Genomic DNA, 23892 nt, shown 5'->3' on the forward strand with positions numbered 1-23892 from the left:
GTAATGAATTCCACTGGCTCACCACTCTAGTATATAGGGCTCAATTAGACTGATGGTGGGTTTTGCCCTATTCAGTTGAAGAGTCAGCAAGGTACCTCCTTCAGTTTCATGGAGGAGATCTGATAGTACGAAGCATAGTAGTGGGACTTGATTGGGCACCATTATACCTTCTTGGGTATTCAGGGCCTTGCCTGTCAAGGACTGCCAGCCTCACCACTACCAAACTGTGCAGGGCCCATTGGTAGTGGATGTCAAGTTATTGATTAACAAGCCTATCAGTATCCTGCCAGCTGTGGCCAGGAATCTTGCATTAGTTCTCATGGAGGAGGTTTTGCTGTCATTAAGAAACCAACTTGTGCCCTCTTCTATGATTAAAACAGCCAGGTTGCCATGACTCCTGCCATCATGAGTTGCACTAAATTCTGCACCAGCTCAAATCACAAACACAATTTTAAACTTGGGATCTTGCTTTTTTTGCGCAGCTTTATGCTACTGTGATGTAAATCATTTGATATATAAGTACCATTTATTTTGGATTTTGAACTTTGAATTAGTGGCATATTGTTTCATGTGGCCATGATAATTTCTCCTTTTAAAACAGACTGCATGAGATAGCTCAGGGAGGCTAATGGAAATTTCTTTAAAAGGCTTTTATGGGTTAGCAAAGTAAACAGTAGTGCATTAGATTTTCCTTTTTTGAATGAGGTAAACATGCATAGCTTGGAGGTAACAAAAGGTTTCTGTCTCAGTTTGGGAAGTTTGCAGAAGTCTTGGCTGAAGCTGAATGTGAAAAGCATTTGCTCCTGAGAAAGGGAAGCAGTTCAGGACTGTTAAGAAAGAATTTGCCTCAGGAGTTTAGTTTAAAAATTCCAGACCAGAAGTATTTGGTTAAAACCCTGAAGAAGTTATGTGAAGCTGAGCAAGTCCAACTTCAGTCACATGATGAATTAGGGACGAGGCTATCAGACCAAGAACTGAAGACACAGCTAGTCCATCCCTTTGTGGGATAGAGAAGTCAATTTTCTCTTTTGTTTGACTACTGTAATGGGATGCTGTTGAGATTAAGGGGATTGCATTTTACTGCCTGGTTTGAAATTTTTAAATGTGTTATTTATAAACAGTTTGGCTTATTCCACTTTATCTTCATTTCTTTTCCATAACAAGCTTCTGTTTTATTGCTGAAACATAATCTGCAACATAGTGAGTTTGTGCTTCAATCAAAGACCACCTCATTAAAATCAAAAACAAGCAAACAAAATATGGTCTATCAAGCCAGTTAAGACACAATCAGTTTAATTTTAGATAAGATAGATCAATTCTCATCACTTGTAGGAGACCAGCCAGGAATGCATTCCAATAGTCAACTTTACAAGTAAAAGATAAGGGTGAGGGTTTGAACGACAGATTAACTGAACTGTCAAAGTTGAACGATATCACAGAAGCGGAAAAAAGATACTCTTAGAAATAGCGTCCGAAGGTCACTTCAGAGTGGCCTAATTGCAAACTGTTGCCTGGGAGATGTATTTCGTCAATAAGGACAGAATGGAATGGAGATTGAAAACGATGGTTTAAATCTTATCAATGTTTAACTGGGAGAAATTTCTAGTCGTGGATTACTACATGAGCAACCGGTGTTACAGTACAAAACTCATATACGATTCTGCCCATAACATTTTAACACTTCAAATTACATTCGCGCCAATGTTGTATAGCACATGTGGGTGAATTGCAGTGCTAATTAAAGATGTAATTTACCAGCATCTCGTGCAGTGGAACACAAAACATGGTGGTTTACAGTTGCATTATTGTTCTTTCCCTTATCTCTACTTTTACATGCTTGTAAAAACGTACGCTTCAAACCTTATCTTGCACAGTATTTGTAGAAAAATGTACAGTTACCAACTGGCAATAAAGTGAACAGGGAACACTGGTTAATTGCTATTAGGGGTCCAACGTGCATATTCAAGATCCACTTTTATCAAATGACATTGTAATAGATTATGGTACTGTGGGTGCAGCACGGAAAATTATCCATTGCCTTGACTCGTTTTTTCTTTCAAGTTTGGTACAGCTGGATTGTCAAACAATGTGCTGAAACGGCGATGAGATTAAGCTTCGAATACCAAAGCAAGTTCGTTCGTCAGCGCCAAAGCACTACATGCAGGTCGCTAACATTAATCTTAAATGCATGCATTCACTTCTTTGAGGACACGGATGAACTGAAACATCAAGGCTGTTAGATTTTACTTATCTCACCCATCGCCAGCCTGTGGGCAAACAGAGGGAAGTTTACGACGAGCCATTGGTTGCTGGAGTGAGCGTAAGAAACAACCACCGTTAACGCGGTTATTTCACTGGTGGTAGTCAGCGCAGTCTTTTTTAAATGTCTTCTTCATTCCCGTCCGCCGCCGCTCAGTGACTCAGTAAAATCGGCGCAGACACTATAGGTGAAACAGAGATGTGTTGCCCAGCAACAAACAGACGCACCGGAGGTTGCTAGGTAATGGACCTTGGAACAGATGTCGTGTCACATGTGATCAACGAATATTTTGTAAATGTATCCCTTGCAAGACTTTCATTTGCAGCAACACGTTAAGATGGGGTGGAGGATGAAGTGCACGTTTAGTCTATTTTAAACGATCGTATCGGGTCGCAGCATAATCCAACGCTTGAACGTTGATCTCAACAACATTCTGTAGATACAAGCCAAGTGCTGTCCAAGACTGATTAGCCATCCTTTGTGGGTACCCTTCACAAGCCTCAGAAGTCTCAAGCCCTTGACAGCAGATGGAGAACATTTGAAATGCAGTTAATGTTGAAATGTGGCAGCTAACCTGCCCACCACAGGCTCCCATGCAGGCAAATAATGATTTGATATAACATGGTGTAGAGCTGGATGAACACAGCAGGCCAAGCAGCATCATAGGAGCAGGAAAGCTGACGTTTCGGGCCTAGACCCTTCTTCAGAAATTCAAGATGCTGCTTGACCTGCTGTGTTCATCCAGCTCCACACCTTATCTCAGATTCTCCAGCATTTGCAGTTCCTACTATCTCTGAAATAGAGAAGTTGAACAAAGGATAAACATTGACTACGTCACTGAGAACTCTGCCTTTTGTCCTTGGATTATGCATCTCTGCCTATTTAGAATTAGAATTAGAACCCTACAGAGGGCCCTTTGGCCCAACAAGTCCACACCGACCCTTGGTGCATCCCACCCAGACACATCCCCCTTTTACCCACCTAATCTACAGACCCCCGAACACCACAGGCAATTTAGCTTAGCCAATCCACCTAACCCGCGCATCTTTGGACTGTGGGAGGAAACCGGAGTACCCGGAGGAAACCCACACAGACACAGGGAGAATGTGCAAACTCCACAAAGACAGTCGCCTGGGGGTGGAATTGAACCTGGGTCCTTGGTGCTGTGAGGCAGCAGTACTAACCACTGAGCCACTGGGCCACCCTAAAGGGTGGCTTAAAGGACCTAAAGGATACCCTTTAGGTAAGCAGGATTGATGTGTCAACCAAAAGGTTTCCTTTTGTGATACATTCACAAGATGCTGGTGTTCCTGGCAAGTTCCCATTAGTAATTGTCCTTAGATGGAGGTGGTGAGACACATTTTTGAACACAACTAAATAGCCTATGTGGCCATTTCAGCTGACAGTCAAATATCTAAACATTACAGAGGCTCAGGAATCTAATTTAGACCCAAACCTTAAGTGGTGATTAACGAGGTCAGATACAGCGCTTTTCCCTAAAATATTTTAGTAGTCACATTTTGTGGTAATCTGCTAATTTCTGGCAGAGTCCATTGCTTTGTTTAAGCAAAATTTGGATAGATATTTGAAATAGAGCAGAATGCAGAAAGAATGGAAGTAGGCTATTCAATAGGAAGATGGTTGTGGTTGTTGGAGGCCAGTCATTTCAGCTCCAGGATATCTCTGCAGGAGTTCCTCAAGGTAGTATCCCAGGCCCAACAATCTTCAGCTGCTTCATCAGTGACCTTCCCTCCATCATAAGGTCAGAAGTGGGGATGTTCGCCAATGATTCCACAGTGTTCAGCAACATTCGCGACTTCTCAGATACTGAATCAGTCCCTGTTCAAATGCAACAAGATTTTGACAATATCCAGCCTTAGGGTGACAAGTGGCAAGTAACGTTCACACCACACAAATGCCAGGCTATGACCATCAACAACAAAAGAAAATCTAACCAATGCCCCTTGACACTCATTGCTCTTACCATCACTGAATCTCCCACTGTCAACATCCTGGGGTTTACCAATGACCAGAAACTCACCTGGATTAACACATAAACACAGTGTGTACAAGATCAAGTCAGAGGCTAGGAATATTATGACAAGTAACTTACCTCCTGACTCCCCAAAGTCTATCCACCATCTACAATGCACATGTTAGGAGTGTAATTGAAACTCCCCTCTTGCTTGGATGAATGCAGCTCCCACAACACTTAAGAATCTTGACATCATCCAAGACAAAGCAGTTCACTTGATTGGCACCACATCCACAAGCATCCATTTATTCATTCCACCACAGATGCTCAGTAGCAGCAGTGTGTGCTATCTACAAGATGCACTGCAGAAGTTTACCAAAGATCTTCAGGCAGCACCTTCCAAACACACAACCACTTCCATCTAGGACCAGGGCAGCAGATGCATGAGAACATCACTTCCTTCAAATTTCCCTTCAATAATCTCACCCTCTTGATTGGAAATATATTGCTGTCCCTTCATTGTTGCTGAGTCAAAATCCTGGAATTTCCTCTCTAATGACATTGGAGGTCAACTGACAGCAGATGGACTACAGCAGTTCAAGAAGACAGCTCACCAACACCTTCTCAAGGATATCTAGGGGCGGACAATATATGCTGGCCAGCCAGCGACACCCACCTCCCACAAATGAAAATAAATTTCAGCCTCTTGGATTTTCTCTTATAATCAATGAAAGCATGGATAACCCATCAACTTCATCTCCACGTTACTGCCATTTTTTCCATTAGCCCTGATTTACTTACTAATTAAAAAATTGACTATTTCAGCTTTGCAGCTCAACAGCCCTGCAGGGTCATGAATTCCATAGATTTATTACCTCAGAAGAAATTTTTCCTCATTTCTGTCTTAAATTGGTAACTCCTTTGACTGAGACAATGCCCTTTTGTCCTATTCAGGCCCACAAGGGGAAGTCGACTTGTGCGTTTATCCTATCAAGCCCCTAAGAAGTTTGTTTGGTGAACTTGGATGTTAGTTATGCATGAGAGCTTCCAAATACCTGTTGCTGCAGCTTTCTGCCATTTATTCCTGCAAAGGTGTGCAGCCTCAAATCTATTTACATCATTTCCATCTATAAAGCTTTTGCCTACTCACTTAACGTGTCTATATCCCTCTGTGGACTCTGTGTTTCATGCTCACCATAAAACCATTAACACTCAATTGTTCTGGTAAAGATAGGTTATTAGCAAATAGCCTCTTTCTCACCATGAATTTTTATGGGTCCAGGTCTGATTGCATGTCACCATTAATAACATTTATTTTATCAGCAGTTTTACCATGATACTCTTAACAAAGATTTATAGCTTAAGGTAATGCCATCATTTGCATTGCATGTAAACACCCTTTTCCATTTACAAATGTGTAGGTTGATTTTAAAAGCAAACCCTCTGAAATTGACTTTTTTATGCAAAGAGGACAGTGATACCAGACAACTTCAGACAATTTGGATGCAATAATGTTACCACAATTGTTTTGACATATGGATTAAATTGCTGCACAACCAAGGTGTCAGCCATGACTCAGTTCTGTCTCTTAGCCAGAAGGTCGCAGTTAAAGTCCCTCCCAAGAGATTTCAGAACATAATTTAGGTTGACACTTCAGTGTAACACTGAACATAGTGATTATGTTCCAGGGTTAGTAATCCAGAGGCTTGGGTTAATGATTCTGGGGTATGAGTTCAAATTTCAATATCACATCTGAATTTCAATTCATTTAATTAAATAAATCTATAATAAAAAGGTAGTATCAGCACTAAGCATGCTGTGCTCCAGCCATGCTTGAATTAAACCCTAAATTTTCTTTAGTACATATTTATTAGTATTTATTCTAATCTCACACTCAATGCCTTTATTTGTAATCTTAATAGGCATTTCTAATGGCTCTTTCTACTTGCATTTCCATTTTCAATGAACCGCATATTTGAACTTCTACAATTCTTTGTTCATCCACACCATCCAGCACCTTTTCATTGAGTGCATATTTCTGGTCCTTGATTATGTGCACACTTAATGACATTCAGTTGCATCTTTTAATAATCCTCCCCATATTTTTCTGAAGTCTCTCACTGGCCTTTCAAGTGTTTGTCAAGCTGAGCAAACCCCCCACACGTGTGTCCCCTAATCCCCGGCCTTCAATGAGGACTTACTGTCAACACGCTGCTCCCTCTCTTCCCAAATCCAAAATATGTATACATGTAAATGGAATAAATGTGCCCAAATCAAGGATGAACACAACGATTTAGTCCAACAATTTTAACACTTCTCTAATCAGAGCAACAAGCAGTTGCCTTAAGTTTTTGTTTCTTCTCTGTCAACCAATTGTCTCTCCTGAATTTGTGCAAAAACACTTGAATGCACTGATCAGTTGTTTCTTGAAATCCCATAAGCATTATATTTCCTGTATTCCCTCTGTCCACCTAAACAATTGCTTCGTCAATAAATGCTACTAAATTTGTCAAGCATCATTCACCTTTGACAAATCTGTATTGGCTATCCTTAAATAGTTCATGAAATTCTAAAAATGCTTTTATTTTATCTGGTGTTATACTAATTAATCTACATAACCCAGTTTATCTTTCACTTCCTTCTTGAGCAACATTGTTGCATTGACTTCTCTCCACCCCAATTATACAATAATGCTTGGTTAAAAATATAAAAATCTTCTGTCCACAGCACCAGCCGTCAACTATCTCATTCATTGGGTTAGAATGCATGCTATTACAGCCCAGTGATCCAAAGCTCTAACTTTTTCATATCAATTACATTTTTATATTAGATTAGATTAGATTCCCTACAGTGTGGAAACAGGCCCTTCGGCCCAACAAGTCCACACTGCCCCTTGATATATCCCACCCAGACCCATCCCCCTATAACCCACACACACCTGAATACTACAGGCAATTTAGCATGGCCAATCTACTTAGCCTGTGCATTTTTGGACTGTGGGCGGAAACTGGAGCACCCAGAGGAAACCCACCCAGACATGGGGAGAATGTGCAAACTCTGCACAGACAGTTGCCCAAAGCTGGAATCAAACCCGGGTCCCTGGTGCTGTGAGGCTGCAGTGCTAAGCACTGAGCCACCGTGCCACCCCTATCATACACTGTAATGGAAGTTTGCCTTGGTAGTCACATGTTAGAATCACAACTGAGTTTATTTTTTAGTTAGAGATAGCATCGTTTTTTTTCCGAACCTGAGTCCAGCCATAAACCTCTCAAATGAGCAACATTAACCCTTTAAAAGAAGTTGTGCAGATATGAATTCTGAATGGATGGCTGAGGAATAAATGAATATCATGGAAATAGGCTGGACTAGGAATAAAATATCCACAGATAGGTACAACAGGTTAATATGGACTTTATATTTAGATCTCAGAACCATCTGTGTCAATTGGTATTACCTTAAAAAGGAACAAATCAGAATTCTGACAGAAAATGCTACACAGTATTATTGAAAGAAACTTCTGATCAAATATTTCCAATCAGATAAAGTTTAATTGGAAGGTAGCAGTTAAAAAGGTATAGGAATTGGATCAGTCATTGATCATACTTAATGGCAGTGCAGGCTCAAAGGGATGCATAGCTTACTCTTGCTTCTAGTTCCTATTTTTCCATAATCCTTCATTTAGAACCCGCGCAAATGACTTGTCTTCTCCCCAAGGTCCAACATCAAGCTTTGTATTTTCCTGAAATTGATGCCTGGATATTTTCCTTTGTAATATTTTCATTGCACTAGGTGGCAGTCTATTGCATAAATCGACACTTTAATTAAAGTATGTGTTCCTTCAGACAGGTACCAGTGGTCTTTCTTCCGTGATTTGATCCTATCTATTCTGTTTAAAGCAAAATCCATATATCTAAACTATTAAGATATATCTACTTTAAAAAAAAGTGTACTTTCAATCTCTGCTAATCCAAAGTGGCCGCACTGATTTTACAGAGTGAGGATTTCTAGCTGGTGGGGAGATAATTTCAAGTCAGTAAAATATTCCTTCAGCCCATAATTTTTAATTTTCAGCAAAAGAAAACTTAAAATTCCCCTTTAATTTCATATTACACTAGCCTAAGGAAGGGTAAGAAATTCTGTGGTTGCTAAGTGTAGAAGTAGTTTAAATCATTTTAGTGGGGGTGTTGGCTGTCCGTTGCCACTTGGGAAGTTGTTAAACACGATTCTTTCAGTTCTTCTGCCATTGCTATGTGCAAAAAAAATCTTTTCCTAAAAGTTTTAAACCCACTTCAAATATCTCTACTCTTTGACATATGATTTTGTAAAATTGTAAAAAGGATTATTTTAGTCAAGTGCTCTCTAGCTAAACAACAACTCAACTAACAACATCCACTCAATACATTTATATGCTAAAACTGGGAGCAAAATTAATTCATTGGGTTTACAACATTTTAAGAAGCCCTGATGATGCTATATAAATACCAAATCTTTAACTGGAGTTTAATTAATTGTCTGTTAATGCAGAATCACTGTGACAATTAACCAGAGAAGAAATATGGCAAAAGTGAGATGAATGGTGTTAAATAATGGTCCTGATATAAATGCAAATTATTTGCAACATCACATTGAAGATAGAGAAGAAACTTCTACTTCATTTGTTTGCTCATCAGCTTAGGTGTATTGTCCACCACTTTGGTTGCTGGATTGTTACATTTTTGCACAGTCTCATTATAATCAGAATACTGTTACTATTTTATTAATGACTTTTTTTGTGCAAGAAGCCTATCAGACATCTGTCTTATGCTCATTTCTATTTTATTGTCAGTTGGGACACTCATTAACTTTATTATCTCACCCATTACAATATGTCACAGTGGATTATTTTCTGGCACTGGGGAGACAATATAACTCATTTTTTTTCATACACCACTCCTCCATTGGTTTGGGAAAATTCAATCTAATAACTGAGTGCAGAACAGTAACTTAAATTTTTCTTTCAGATGACTGCCGATGTCTGGATATTTCTGATGATTTCTACCTAAACCAGCAATTCATTTGTAACTGTACTGGGGAGCTGTTTTACGTCAGGGAAGGATAGTGTAAGAATTGGTTGCATCTTAAACAACAAAGTGCATACGACAATGAAAGTAACAGTTTGAACAAAATGTGTTTATTATTGCAGAATATACAACCCAATAAATTAACATACTGAAAAAAGGCAGAGGCTTTAAAGCAGATAATTGCACTCGAGGCAAAATTAAAAGGTAGCAAATTTGAATTATATTTTTATCAAGATTACTATTGTAAATAGTTCCAGAATGGCTGGATTTCATGTAGCTTGTAGTGGCAGGAATTATTGGCAGCCCACTTTGTATTGGTTTAGGCCCTGCACCAGTTTTCCAGAGGCAAGGAAACCTTACCCGATAACACACAGAAGCGGCTGACACAGGATTCCCAGCTGCCAGCAGTGGGTGTCAATTAGGCTCATTAATGAGCCAGTTGACACCTATTTTCCTTGAACCCACTGCAATTTAGTAGTGGTTCAGTGACTTAATACACACCATACAGCTTTTCCATGATTTTGGAAGGCTACCCAGGTTTACCATCAGCTTTCTGGGAGATATTGGGATGGGGGAAAACATTCTTTGTTCCAGTCCTACTCAGGCACACTCCCACATGTCTTTGCCATTACATTGTTGACTGTTTCAGTCGGGGAACTTGCTCTCACTCTAAACTCAAAAACATCGTCAACATTGTTTCCATTTCCCACCATTCACTTACATTCACCATGGTCCATTTCTGATTCTACCATTTATTTCCTTGACTTCTTTGTTTCCAGACTAAGGGATATATTGTCAACCAGTATTCACTATAACCCCACTGACTTCCACCACTATTTCAATTACATTTCCTCACACTTTGCTTCCTGCAAGAACTTCATTTCATTTTCACAGTTTCTTTAGCTGTATTGCATCTACTCAAATATGCCACCTTATGTTCCATTTCTTCCGCTTTTCCTCAACCTAGGACTTCCTATCAACCCTGTTTGTCTCAGTCCCCAAATGTATTCACTTATCCATTCCCCTTTCTCTGTGAGTTATGAAAAAGTTCTTCTAGTTCTCACCTTCTATCTCACCAGCCTCTGTATTCAATAGATACCTATAACATTTTTGTCAAACCCAAGATGATGCCGCTATGGAACACATCTTATCCTCCCCCCTCGGCATTTTGAAGGGATTATTTCCTCTGTGATGCCCCAATCCACTCCACAGTCATGCCTCATCACCACCTCCTTTTCTTATAGCACATTTTCATGCAAGGGCAAGAGATCCAATATCTGCCATTTCACTTCCTCTCTCCTCGCTATCCAGGGCCCCAAATATTGAACCCAGGTGAAACATTGATTCAGTTGTACTACTTTCAGTTTAATGTAGTTTAATCACTGCTCACAATGTAGTCAACTCAAGTCTTGGGAGATTAAATGGCAGATTAGATGACCACTTTGTGGAACACTTCCACTCAATCCACTATTGTGACCCTGAGCTTCTGCCTGTCAGCAGCAACAGGACACTGAGTCACAGCAGAGTCCTGTTCCTTGCTACTGTATCCCTGAAACAGGCACTGAATGCTTTTGAATACCAGATCCCCAACAGGGTTTGCTGTTCAGGTTTCAAAAATACTGACTCACCCATATGTGACTGAGTGAATACCAGGGTGTTGGGATGAGGCACTTAAGTTAATATACATATAAGTTAATTGCACACTTAAGGTTGTCTGTTGGCAATAAGTTAAACTGGCCATTCCATGAATCTACCCATCTTGGACTTAACCAGGGCAGAGAGACGAAGGTGGAAATGTCCCTAACGATCATCCTCCCACTCAATTAAATGTCCCTCTGCTGCCAAACTTACCTCAGAAAAAAAGCAAATTCAACCTATTGTTCCAGCAACATGATGTTAACTAACATTTGTAATCATTTCTTTACTGTACAGCTAAAATCTGCTGGGAGCAGAATAATGAACACTAATCCTTGCCCTGCTGCACTGGGCAATCACTTTACTTGAGCAATGAATAGGCAGTAGCAATTTTAGCCTGGGTAATTTTGGTTCAATTAACTGGGACACATAAGGTTAAACAAATATATTATTGAGAATCTTAACTATAACTAAACCAATCAAGATAAGATTTGAAAAAAAAATGCTTAAAATACACAGTGAGTACAAATAGGATTGACATTTTCGATTAGTTTTAAAGTTCGGTTAAAGCATAGCAACTGTGGTGACATTGGGAAACCTGTTGTCAAGATAATTGCCATGGCAGTGTGGGAACTTTGCAAAGAACCATTTCTAGGGGCCAAAGAGGGGTGAGTGATACCTGTGGCTGACTTTTGAGTGATACACACCAACAGACTGATAACTACATCTTGACTGAGTCAAAAGCAGCAGCAATAGGTCACAAGGTTAGATAAATCTGCAAGCTCATCACTAAGCAGTGAAGAGATTTCATTCCTCACACAAGGAATTTATAACCCATCAGTTAACTGAGATAAGAGGGAATCCGAAGAGAAAGAGCAGGGGTAGAAATACCGTTAATTAGTGATTAAAAATATAACGCATATTAGAAGATGTTAAGAAATTAAGGTACAGATGCTATACTTTTTCATGACTTTCAAACGTACTCCTCAGTTGAGGACTCCCAATGAGAAAGTTTCCAAATCTGAAACTTCATCTCTCCAAGTTTAACCTAAAATATATAATTTGTTGATTGTTTCCACAAGTAGAATTTTTTCATTCACTCAAATGATGTGTCTGACATTGGTGCAGCCTTTATTGGCCATCCCTAATTGGTTTAGAGGAGGTTTTTTTTAAATTGATTCAGACTTGATGGGCTAAAGGGCCTCTTGTGTACTGTATGATTCCATGATTCTATGGTTCTATGACTTGCTCTAAGACGGTGCAGTGAGCCAACTTCTTGAACACAGCTGACAAGCTTACAAGGCCACTTCAAAAGGCAGTCAAAAATCACTCACATGGCTGTGGATCTGGAGTCACACGTAAACAGGGCAAGGTAAGAGCACCAGATTTTCTTGCCTGAAGAGTATTAATATATCAGCTAGATTTTATTTTTACAGCAAATGATCGCCTTTGCTGTTGCTAGCTTATGCTCCAGATTTTGCTACTATAGTGGAATTCAAACTCATGCATCTAGATAATTAACTAGTCCAATAATATTACCATAATCAATACGCAATTGAAGTGATAATTTACTAACTCCTCAAGCAAACCTCCCGCTACAGATGCAAAAATGTTGTGTGAATTCATCAACTTGATCAGTAAACCATTTTATCCCAAATTTATCATAGTATATTATGTATAAATTCAAATCTAAAGTAAATTATCTGGTATTGAAGTTATGCCCTTATTTTGTGAAAACAAGTTACACAAAATCAGCAAACGTAAGGCTCTTGTGGTGCAGTGGTAGTGTCCTTACCTCAAGGTTCACTCGCTCTTGAGGTATGTCATAATATGTTTGATCATGTTGATTAGAAAATATCTACAAAATGCATTCAATTTAGAGGGCAAATGTAGGCAAGAAAAATTTCTTAATAACATTTCAAATCCTTGCTTAACACAAATCTATCTGCCGCTGCCTTGAAGATATTCAAGGGCTCTGCTCCCATGACCTTTCTAGAAGAGATTTCCAAATAATAACTCTGTTTTAAATGGACAATGCTGATTTTTTTTAAGCAGTGACACCTAGTTCTAGAGTTTGCCAGAAAAAGAAGCATTCTCTTCCCCCATCAAGACCCACAGGATTCGTTTTGCTTCAATCAAGTTGCCAACAACATAGGCAGTACCAGGAAAAAAGGCCTGTTTTGGGATTATGAAAATCTAGGAACAAAAGGCATTTGATAAGGTTCCCCATGGAAGGCTCATTCAGAAGGTCAGGAGGAATGGGATACAGGGGAACTTAGCTGCTTGGATACAGAATTGGCTGGCCAACAGAAGACAGCGTGTGGTAGTAGAAGGAAAATATTCTGCCTGGAAGTCAGTGGTGAGTGGGGTTCCACAGGGCTCTGTCCTTGGGCCTCTACTGTTTGTAATTTTTATTAATGACTTGGACGAGGGAATTGAAGGATGGGTCAGCAAGTTTGCAGACGACACAAAGGTCGGAGGTGTCGTTGACAGTGTAGAGGGCTGTTGTAGGCTGCAGCGGGACATTGACAGGATGCAGAGATGGGCTGAGAGGTGGCAGATGGAGTTCAACCTGGATAAATGCGAGGTGATGCATTTTGGAAGGTTGAATTTGAAAGCTGAGTACAGGATTAAGGATAGGATTCTTGGCAGCGTGGAGGAACAGAGGGATCTTGGTGTGCAGATACATAGATCCCTTAAAATGGCCACCCAAGTGGACAGGGTTGTTAAGAAAGCATATGGTGTTTTGGCTTTCATTAACAGGGGGATTGAGTTTAAGAGTCGTGAGATCTTGTTGCAGCTCTATAAAACTTTGGTTAGACCGCACTTGGAATACTGCGTCCAGTTCTGGGCGCCCTATTATAGGAAAGATGTGGATGCTTTGGAGAGGGTTCAGAGGAGGTTTACCAGGATGCTGCCTGGACTGGAGGGCTTATCTTATGAAGAGAGGTTGACTGAGCTCGGTCTCTTTTCATTGGAGAAAAGGAGGAGGAGAGGGGACCTAATTGAGGTATACAAGATAATGAGAGGCATAGATAGAGTCGATAGCCAGAGACTATTTCCCAGGGCAGAAATGGCTAGCACGAGGGGTCATAGTTTTAAGCTGGTTGGTGGAAAGTATAGAGGGGATGTCAGAGGCAGGTTCTTTACGCAGAGAGTTGTGAGAGCATGGAATGCGTTGCCAGCAGCAGTTGTGGAAGCAAGGTCATTGGGGTCATTTAAGAGACTGCTGGACATGCATATGGTCACAGAAATTTGAGGGTGCATCCATGAGGATCAATGGTCGGCACAACATTGTGGGCTGAAGGGCCTGTTCTGTGCTGTACTGTTCTATGTTCTATGTTCTATGTAAAATTTAAAAAATGGGTCTTCAATGGTCATAATCTCTGGATTGCTGCCCGAGCCACATGAAAATGGGCATAGAGAGGTGAGGATCAGGGAAGTAAACACGTGGCTAAAAGAGTGTTGTGGTAAAGAGGGTTTCCTTTTCATGGGGCACTGGCATCAGTTTTGGGACAGGAGGGATCTATACACCTGGGATGGACGCTACCTGAACAGGGCTGGGCCCAGTGTTCTGGAGAAAAGGGTAAATAGGTGGTCAATAGGACTTTAAACTAGTAAGTAGGTGGGAAGGGAGGAGTGAGCATACAGGGAGTATAACAATTAATGGAAGGCAAAGCAGCAGGTGACGAAGAAGCTTCAACTCCTTTGAAAACTAGGAAAAAAGTTAAAAGGAAGGAGAACTGAAGAGCTGTGAGTAATGGAGATGATAGGACTCAAAAAGACAGTGCAAAAACTGGCATAAGAGGACTTTGTCTGAATGCTTGGAGCATTTGAAATAAGGTGGATGAGTTGATGGCACAAATCATGACAAATGGGTATGATTTAGTGGCCATTACAGAGCCATGGTTGCAGGATGGTCATGACTGGGAGTTAAATATCCAGGGTATCAAACTCTTCGGAAGGACTGACAGGAAGGTAAGGGAGGTGGTGTTTGCTCTGATTTTAAGGATGATAGTGAGAAATGATATTGGTTCTACTGAACAAAAGGTTGAATCCATTTGGGTGGAAATTAGGACTAGCAGGAAGAAGAAATCGCTGATAGGTGTGGTCTATAGGCCACCAAAAATGACATCGTGGTGGGGGGGGGGGCAATAAACATAGAAATAGCTAATGCATGTAGAAATGGTACAGCAATTATCATGGGCGATTTTAATCGACATATCAATTGGTCAAAGCAGGTCGATCATAGCAGCCTTGAGGAGGGGTTCAAAGAATATATCAACAATAATTTCCTTGAACAATATGTAATGGAACCTATGAAGGAGCAAGCTATCCTGTGTAATAAGACATAATTAAGAAATAATTAATGATCTCACAGTTAGGGATCCTCTTGGAAGAAGCGATTACAGTGTGGTTGAATTTAAAATACAGATGGAGCGTGAGATGGTTAAATCCAGTACCAATGTCCTGTGCTTAAACAAAGGAGACTATGATGGGATGAGGGAGGAGTTAGCTAACGTAGAATGCAAGCAAAAACTGTATGGTGGGTCAATTGAGGAACAGTGGAGGATTTTCAAAACAATTTTTCACTCTGCTCAGCAGAAGTATATTCCAGTGATAAGGAAGAACTGTAGGAAAAGAGATAGTCAGCCATGTGATATCTAAGAAAATAAAGGAAAGTATCAGATTAGAAAAAACACATACAATAAAGCAAAGATTAGTGGGATACTAGTAGACTGGGAAATCTTTAAAGGCCAACAGAAAGCCACAATAAAAGTGATAAAGAAAACTAAGATAGATTATGAGAGTAAACTAGCTCAGAATATAAAAAAAAGGCAGCAAAAGTTTCTATAAATATGTAAATCATAAAAGAGTGGCGAAGGTAAACATTGGTCCTTTAGAGGATGAGAAAGCCAATTTAATAATTGGGAATGATGAAATAACTGAGGCATTAAACAATTATTTTGAGTTGGTCTTAACAGTGGAGCACACAAATAACATGCCAAAAACTAATGGCAAGCAGGTGAGGACCTAGAAGCTATTATTATCACTAAGGAGTCAGTGCTGGGCAAGCTAATGGGGTTAAAGGTAGACAAGTCTTCAGGCCCTGATGAAATGCATCCCAGGGTACTAAAACAGGCGATGGGGGAAATAGCAAATGCTATTAATTAGTAGTAATTAGTAGTGCTAGTAATTATTTACCAAAATTCACTGGTCTATGGGGTAGTTCCCACAGATTGGAAAATAGCCAATGTGACACCATTGTTTTTAAAAAAAGTAGACAAAAAGCAGGTAAGTACTGGTTAATTAGCTTAACTTTGGCAGTGGGGAAATTGCTTGAATCTATCATTAAAGAAGAAATAGCAAGACAACTGAATATAAATTGTCCCATTGGGAACACCCAGCATGAGTTCATGAAGGCTAGGTCTTGTTTAAACTAATTTGCTGGAATTCTTTGAGGACATTACTTGCATGGTGGACAATGGGGAACTTGTGGATGTGGTGTATCTAGATTTTCAGAAGGCATTTGACAAGGTGCCACACCAAAGGCTGCTACATTCGATAAAGTTGCATGGTATTACAGGTAATGTATTGGCATGGAGAGAGAATTGGCTGACTAGTAGAAAACAAACAGTTGGGGTAAATAGGTGTTTTTCTGGTTGGCAGTCAGTGGCTAGTGGTGTGCCTCAGGGATCAGTGTTGGGACCTCAATTGTTTACAATTTACATAAATGATTTGGAGTTGGGGACGAAGTGCGATATGTCAAAATTTGCAGATGACATTAAGATAAGTATTCCAGCAAAGTGTGCAGAAGACACTGAAAGTCTGCAGAGGGATACAGATAGTCTAAGTGAGTGGGCAAAGGTCTGGCAGATGGAGTACAATGTTGATAAGTATGAGGTCATCCATTTTGGTAGGAATGACAGCAAAATGGACGATGTTTTAAGTAGTAAAACCTTGCAGCCTTCTGCTGTGCAGAGGGACTTGTGTGTCCTTGTGCATGAATTTCTAAAAGTAGGATTGCAGGTCCAGCAGGTAATTAAAAAAGCAAATGGAATTTTGTCTGCCATTACTAGAGGGATGGAGTTTAAAAACAGTGAGGCTAAGCTGCAGCTGTATAGTGTCCTGGTGAGACCTCACCTCAAGTACTGTGTGCAGTTTTGATCTCCTTACTTGAGGAGGTGTATACTAACACTGGAGGGTGTGCAGAGGAGATTCACTCGGTTGATTCCAGAGTTGAGAGTTAGATTATGAGGAGAGACTGAGTAGGCTGGGATTATACTCATTGGAATTCAGAAGAATGAGGGGAGATCTTATAGAAACATATAAGATTATGAAGGGAATAGATAAGGTGGAGGCAGGGAGGTTGTTTCCGCTAGCAGGTGAAACTAGGACAAGAGGGTATCACCTCAAAATAAAGGGAAGCAGATGTAGAATGGAGGTCAGGAGGAACTTCTTCACCACAGGATTGTGAATCTGGAATTCCCTGCCCAGAGAAGCGGTTGAAGCTCCTTCACTGAATGTTTTTAAGGCAAGGCTAGATAAATTTTTGAACAGTAAAGGAATTAAGAAGTTATGGTGAGCAGGCGGGTAAGTGGAGCTGAGTCTCAAAGATCAGCCATGATCTTATTAAAAGGCGGGGCAGGCTCGAGGGGCAAGATGGCCTACTCCTGCTCCTAGTTCCTATGTTCTTATGTACTATACATGCACCAGTTTCCCTTTATCCATAGTATGTATTACCTCCTCAAAGTATTACAATAAGTTAGTCAAACATAACTTATCACAAAACTATATTGACTCTGACCATATAATCTTTAACTTCCTTAATAATAGCCTCCAAAATTTTCCCAATGATGGATGTTAAGCTGAGTGACCTTAGTTTTCTGCTTTCAGTCTTCTTCCCTTTCTAAATAATTTGCTATCCTACAACTGTACGGGACAGTATGAGAATCAAGGAAGTTTTAGAAAATTAAAATCATTGCATCCACTATCTCATCAGACACCTCTTTTACGACCCCAAGCTGAACTTCATCAGGATGTGGGAACTTCTCAGTCTGATCTCTGTTGATAGCATAATGGTTAGTATCCCCGCCTGTCGCACAGGAGGCTGGGGTTCAATTGCCACCTGCAGCGGTGCTGATTTCTTTAGGGCGGCATGGCGGCTCAGTGGTTAGCAATGCTGCCTCACAATGCCAGGGACCTGGGTTTGATTCCACCCTCAGGCGACTGTCTGTTGGAGTTTGCACATTGTCTCCATGTCTGCGTGGCTATCCTCTGGGTGCTCTGGTTTCCTCCCACAGTCCAAAGATGTGCAGGTTAGGAGGATTGGCCATGCTAAATTGCCCATTGTGTTCAGGGATGTGTAGATTAGGTAGGTTATAGGCAGATGGGTCTAGGTGGGATGCTCTGAGAGTCAGTGTGGATTTGTTGGGTCAAAGGGCCTGTTTCCACACTGTAGGGATTCTATTATTCAATTTACTCAGGACTGCTTGCTTGTCTGGTGATTGTGATTTTCCTGAGTTCCTCCCTCCTTTACATTTCCCAGTTTGTCTCTGCTTCTACATCCTCTGTACCTACATCCTCTGTCAGGAAGTCAGATGGAAAATATTTACTTAGTTCATTTGACATTTGCTTATTTTTCATTATTAATTCTTCAGACTCATTTTCTATAGAGTTTGCTAACTCTTTCCTTTTTAAAATATCTATAGAAACTCTTACTATCTGCTTTTATATTTCCGGCTAGGTTTCTTTTGTACTCTAATTTTGCCCATTTTGTTAAAATCTTTGGTCCCTCTGTTTTTTTTTATATTCTGGCCAATCCTCCAATCTGACACCTGTCTCTGCATAATTAAATGCTGTTTCTTTTAGTTAGATACAGTATATAATATTTCTAGTTGACCATAGATCATGTGCTTATCCTTTGAAATTATTCCTACTTTGTGGAACGTATTTATTATGTATATTATGAAATTTCTCCTTAAATGACTGCCACTGCATTGCTATTAACTTAACCTTTAACCTAATTTGCAAATTCACTTTACCCACTCAGTTGCAGACCCACTCCTCTCTCCCTCAAACTGAATGTAAAATTCAATTAAATTATGGCCGCTATTATATAAGGGCATCTTACTGTGAGATCATTAATGAATCCTATGTCATTGCACAATAACAAATTTATTTTAGCATTCTCTCTGGTAGTGTCCAGAACATGGTGTTTTAAAAAACTGCCCTGATAACATATGGGGCTTGAACACCACTCCCACGAATAACTTCTTGCTGTTATCATTTCTCATTCCCACCCAAATTGTTCCCACATCTCAGTTTTCATATTTAATAATAGGATTAAAAAATATATATCTTCAAACCAGATCTTTCAGTGTTGATGAATTGGACATGACAATGAGCATTTGAAATAAAGTGGAAAAGTACTACAAGACAGACTGAGTGTGAAAACAACTTGTTTTGAATGAAAGTAATTATACGGCGTGGACTTAACTGTGGCAACTGTTGGGACAGGCTGTCCCAGTGGGCCACCTGAACATATTGTTTTGTGTATAACGGAATATCTGGCAAAGTACAGACAACTGCAGAAAAGTACTAACATCAGGAACCTCCCCCCAATTTGGGAATTTTCGTTTTTGCCTTGGCTTTCGTGACTGTAAGAAGGTAGCGGGACTTATTGCTCCTCACATCTGCACTTTGTGCTGATGGACTTCATCTCGGACCGGGACTTGTGAACAGTGCCAGGATCCATATGCTCTCCAGGTCTGCTGTCATGAAGTGTGGTCTGTAACTGGCAGAAGGGCGTGAGATTTGTTGTTCTTATATATATTCATCACTAAAAATCTCCATATAAGCTGTTTCTACATACATACGCTTATTTACCACTTAAAATATATTTGCTGCTGTCCTTATATTTATCAATTAATATTCACCTATATATATCATTTTTTCTGACCATTTTTTCTGACTTTCCTGATGTTTCTAAGCATCCCATACCCTTCAAGATTGAGGTCTCAATCTATGTCATCCTGCAGCTCTGTAATTGCAATCAGATCATATTATTCATTCCATTTGCATTCTCATTTCATCTGTTTTGTTTCAAATGCTACATGCATTCAAATACAGTGCCTTTAACTTTATTCTTTTACTTCTTTTACTTGTTGATTGACTCTTAGATATTTATTATCTCACCCCTTCTGTCATTATTCTTCTATGATTTTAATACTCTGTCTTTGACTTTATTCTTCAATTTCATTTTCCCAAATTTATTTCCTTGCTGCAACAATTCAGTTTAAAATCCTCTCTATTCCGCTAAATATACTGTTGTCAAGCCCCAGCACAAGTTCAGGTGATGATCACTCCATCTATACTTATCCCACTTCCCCAGTGCAAATACCAATGCCCTATGAACGAGACCTATCTCCCGTACCAGTTTTTTCAGCCATGCATTCATCTCTCTAATCTGACTGTCCCTGTGCCAATTTGTGCATGGTTCAGGAAATAATGCAGAGATTATGATCTTTGAGGTTCTGCTCCTTAATTTGTTGTCTAGATCATCATATTGACTATGCAGAGCCTCTTTCTTTGTTCTGCTTATGTCATTGGTACTTTCGTGGACCATGAAGGCTGGATCCTCACCCTCCTGCTTTGATGGTCACTTGAATAATCAGATAGACTTCTGTTCAAAGGACAGCACTTCAATAAAGCAATGTTCACATTGTAAAATAGTGAGGTATTAAATGAGATTATGTATTCAAAACCCTGAATGCAGTTTGAGCCCGTACTTTTCTGGTCCTCTGGTGACTAAGTTGATATTATGTGGGACATTTATCCCCATATATTTATAATAAAATAAAAAAAAACTGCAGGTTCTGGAGATCTGAAACAAAAACAGAAATTACTGGCAAAGCTTAGCAGGTCTGGGAGCAATGTGGGAAGAAAGTAGAGTCAATGTTTTGAGTCCACTGACTCTTCTTCAGAATCCTATGTACTTATACATTAGAATGACTGCTGGACCCCACTGTATACTCCCAAATGCTCTGGAAAGTGGAAAACATAAAACCTTTCACTGGAAGTTCCTATTCAGGTTAAAACTGCTGATTTCAGTTTATTGTACATTTATGTTATTGTTCCGTTTATTTCCTTTCAAAAAGGAAAATAATTCTACAAATAAAAATACAAATAGCCTTCTCATTGCCTAATACCTGGTTTGAAATAAAAGAATAACTTCCTTCTAGATTTTATAACATCCATTGATAACTTTGCCTAAAACATCTGAGTCTTCCACTTTGCCATTGCGCTGTCAACCTAGCGAATTAAAGGAATACCTCCTACATTTTCAGCCTGGGAATTCTGCTGAATCAAGCTACATTTTGAAGACATAGGAGCAGCCTCTCACATGTATGATTCAAAATAGTTTTTTGCACCTCAAGGACAAAGCAAATCTGCCACAGCAGATGAAAATATTGCAACTGGGACAACAACTGGTAAGTTAGCCATACCAGACAGCACCTTTTTAACAACATTATCTAAAGAAATATTCAAAACTGTTAATGAACTGAAGAGAGGCTATTGCAGAATATTGATCTCAATTCCAGACAAACCTTTGAAATAAGACTAATGCTTAATTTATGTAGAAATATTTATAGTTTCACAGCGCTTAGTTGTAGCTATAAATCTGTTTAAATATATACAATATACAGTTAAATCTTCAACAAATCAGACTTCATTTTGTGATGCAAGTGTATTTGTTTGACATTACTCTGTCTAAACTAAATATAAACCAATTTATTTTAAATAGTATCTATTAAAATAGTGGACATGATTGTGTTAAGCACATTTCTATAGATATTGTTAACAGTCATTACTGAGTTCAGACATCTATAACGATATGCAAATTTATCAAGCTGCTGGAGACAGCTTTCCATTGATTAGATGATAAATTGACCTGTTACAAGTAATGATCTAGCAAATTTCAACTGGAATTTTATTTTATGACTTAAGATATTGTTAGTAGAAATACATTCAAACTTAAAGACAAACTAAGGAAGCTTTTAACAGAAACTAATGTCATCCTCACATGTTCAGGCAGTATGTTTGGCGCATGTCTTGGGCTTGTTAACAAAGTGTATTTAGATGATACAATGGTGCGAATCAATCAAGCAGTATGATACTTGCAAAAGAATGACAGGTGTGAAGTGGTAGCACAAGCAGCTTCTTGAGAGGCGAGGTTTGCTTGTACCAAATGATATCTTAAAGCTTCCCTATTGAGCACAATACCATCTTTATTTTCGAAGATTTAAACTATTTTAAGTTTCATTTAAAAGGATCATATCCATTTACTGCAGTGTTTTAATCATTGTTTTATTCTTTCAGGTACATTATTATTAGAGAAGAACCATAGTGCTTCAATCCTTTGAACTGATTTCTGTTATTCATTAATGGGATGTGGGTATCACTCGCTGAATCAACTTTTTTTTGCCTTAATTAAGCTCAAAAAGGTGGCAGTGAGCTGCCTTCTGGAACTGCTACAATCCGTGTGGTGGAGGTATACCCACAATGCCATTAGAGAGGGAGTTCCAGGATTAGGACCCAGTAAAAGTGAAGGAACTTGAAGTTAAAAATTGTTTTTATAAATCACACAAAATAAATATCATAATAGAGCATGTTAGGCTTTCAAAATATAACAAATGTGGTTAATATGAATGAACAATGTACAACATATTCAACATGTGTCCTCCTTGTCCCTCATTTTCTGTTACACAAATCTTTATCCATACTTATTATCGAAACTGCCTATGTAAATTTTGTCGTGTAATTATACTTACACCAAAAGGCTAGTGAAATTAGGTCAATTGAAAGTTTTAAACTAAGATAGATAGATTCGCTTTTAAGTAAGGATATTAAAAGAAATGGAAACAAGATGAGTTAATGAAGTTGAGATGTAGATAAGCCATGGCCTAACAGAATGATGGTATCAGTTTCAGGGGCTAAATGGTCTGCTCCTTGAAGTATTGTGTCCTTCAGAAGATTGTGCTACAACATGCTAAAAAGGTTTTCTTGTAAATACTGTGCTATAATAATGAGTCAAAAATATTTACAATAATTGTAGTTGAATAGTCTGTAATAAAAGTGAGGATATAGCCATAGTTAAAAAGATCTTTCAAAAAACTAATTAGCTCAGGCCATTTTACATGCATCCACCTAATTCTGGAATTGTAACAAAACATAAATTCCATAATTTACATTTTAAATAGGATATTATTATTTCAACAATGAAGGGTTTGAATATATTAGGGCAGTTTGAAACAAGATGCTGATAGCATTCAAGGGAACAGTGTTTAACACAGTCAAACAAAAATGAATGCCATTGGAAAACATATGATTAGAGGTAGAGGGCTTGACTTTTATAAAAGCGCTTTGCCAGGGAACAGACCTCATTAATAAAGTATCACCATATAGTAACACATATAACCAATCTGTTCACATTTATAACAGCTAAATTGTCCATAGTAAAGGTCATTTGTGAGAAGAAGCAGCAGAAGTAATTACCAGCGCATTTCCCTCGATTAATTGTTGTGTCAAGAGTATGGACGGTCTGCCACTCTCATACATCTATAGCAGAATTCCATTCAAAATGTACAACTCCCCTTGAGTGTCAGCTATATGTGGTGAGTGAGGGACAAGATATTTGATTTTTCTTGATAAGATCACGATAAGGCTTGAAGATATGTCATTTTTGGATTAATTTTCATTTGGGTCTCTGTGGTCTTCTTTCTTTTCAAATACACAATAAACCACATTTATCTCTTCTTCATTTCTGTGCCTGAAGGCAGGTCCTTGGCAATTAATTACCTAATCATGGCAAAGTACTGTGATTATTTATTAAGGATAGGAAAAACAGACAGGCTTGAGTTTGTCTCAGCCAGAATGGGGGGTAAATCCTATGTTATTGG

The 23892-nt window shown here is 39.1% G+C and overlaps 1 protein-coding gene across 2 annotated transcripts in view; it reads right to left on the minus strand.

Moving 5' to 3' along the window:
* The window catches only part of spmap2 (sperm microtubule associated protein 2), a 53777-nt gene extending 51323 nt beyond the window's left edge, over positions 1 to 2454 (minus strand). For both annotated transcript variants that reach the window (XM_048559522.2, XM_048559521.2), the window contains exon 1: positions 2257 to 2454. In XM_048559522.2, coding sequence (XP_048415479.1) covers positions 2257 to 2303 — 47 coding nt within the window. In that variant the 5' untranslated portion in view covers positions 2304 to 2454. The remainder of the gene's footprint in view (positions 1 to 2256) is intronic.
* Positions 2455 to 23892: the final 21438 nt, after the last annotated feature.

The sequence above is a fragment of the Stegostoma tigrinum genome, chromosome 30 (genome assembly GCF_030684315.1).
Source record: "Stegostoma tigrinum isolate sSteTig4 chromosome 30, sSteTig4.hap1, whole genome shotgun sequence".
Lineage (NCBI taxonomy): Eukaryota > Metazoa > Chordata > Chondrichthyes > Orectolobiformes > Stegostomatidae > Stegostoma > Stegostoma tigrinum.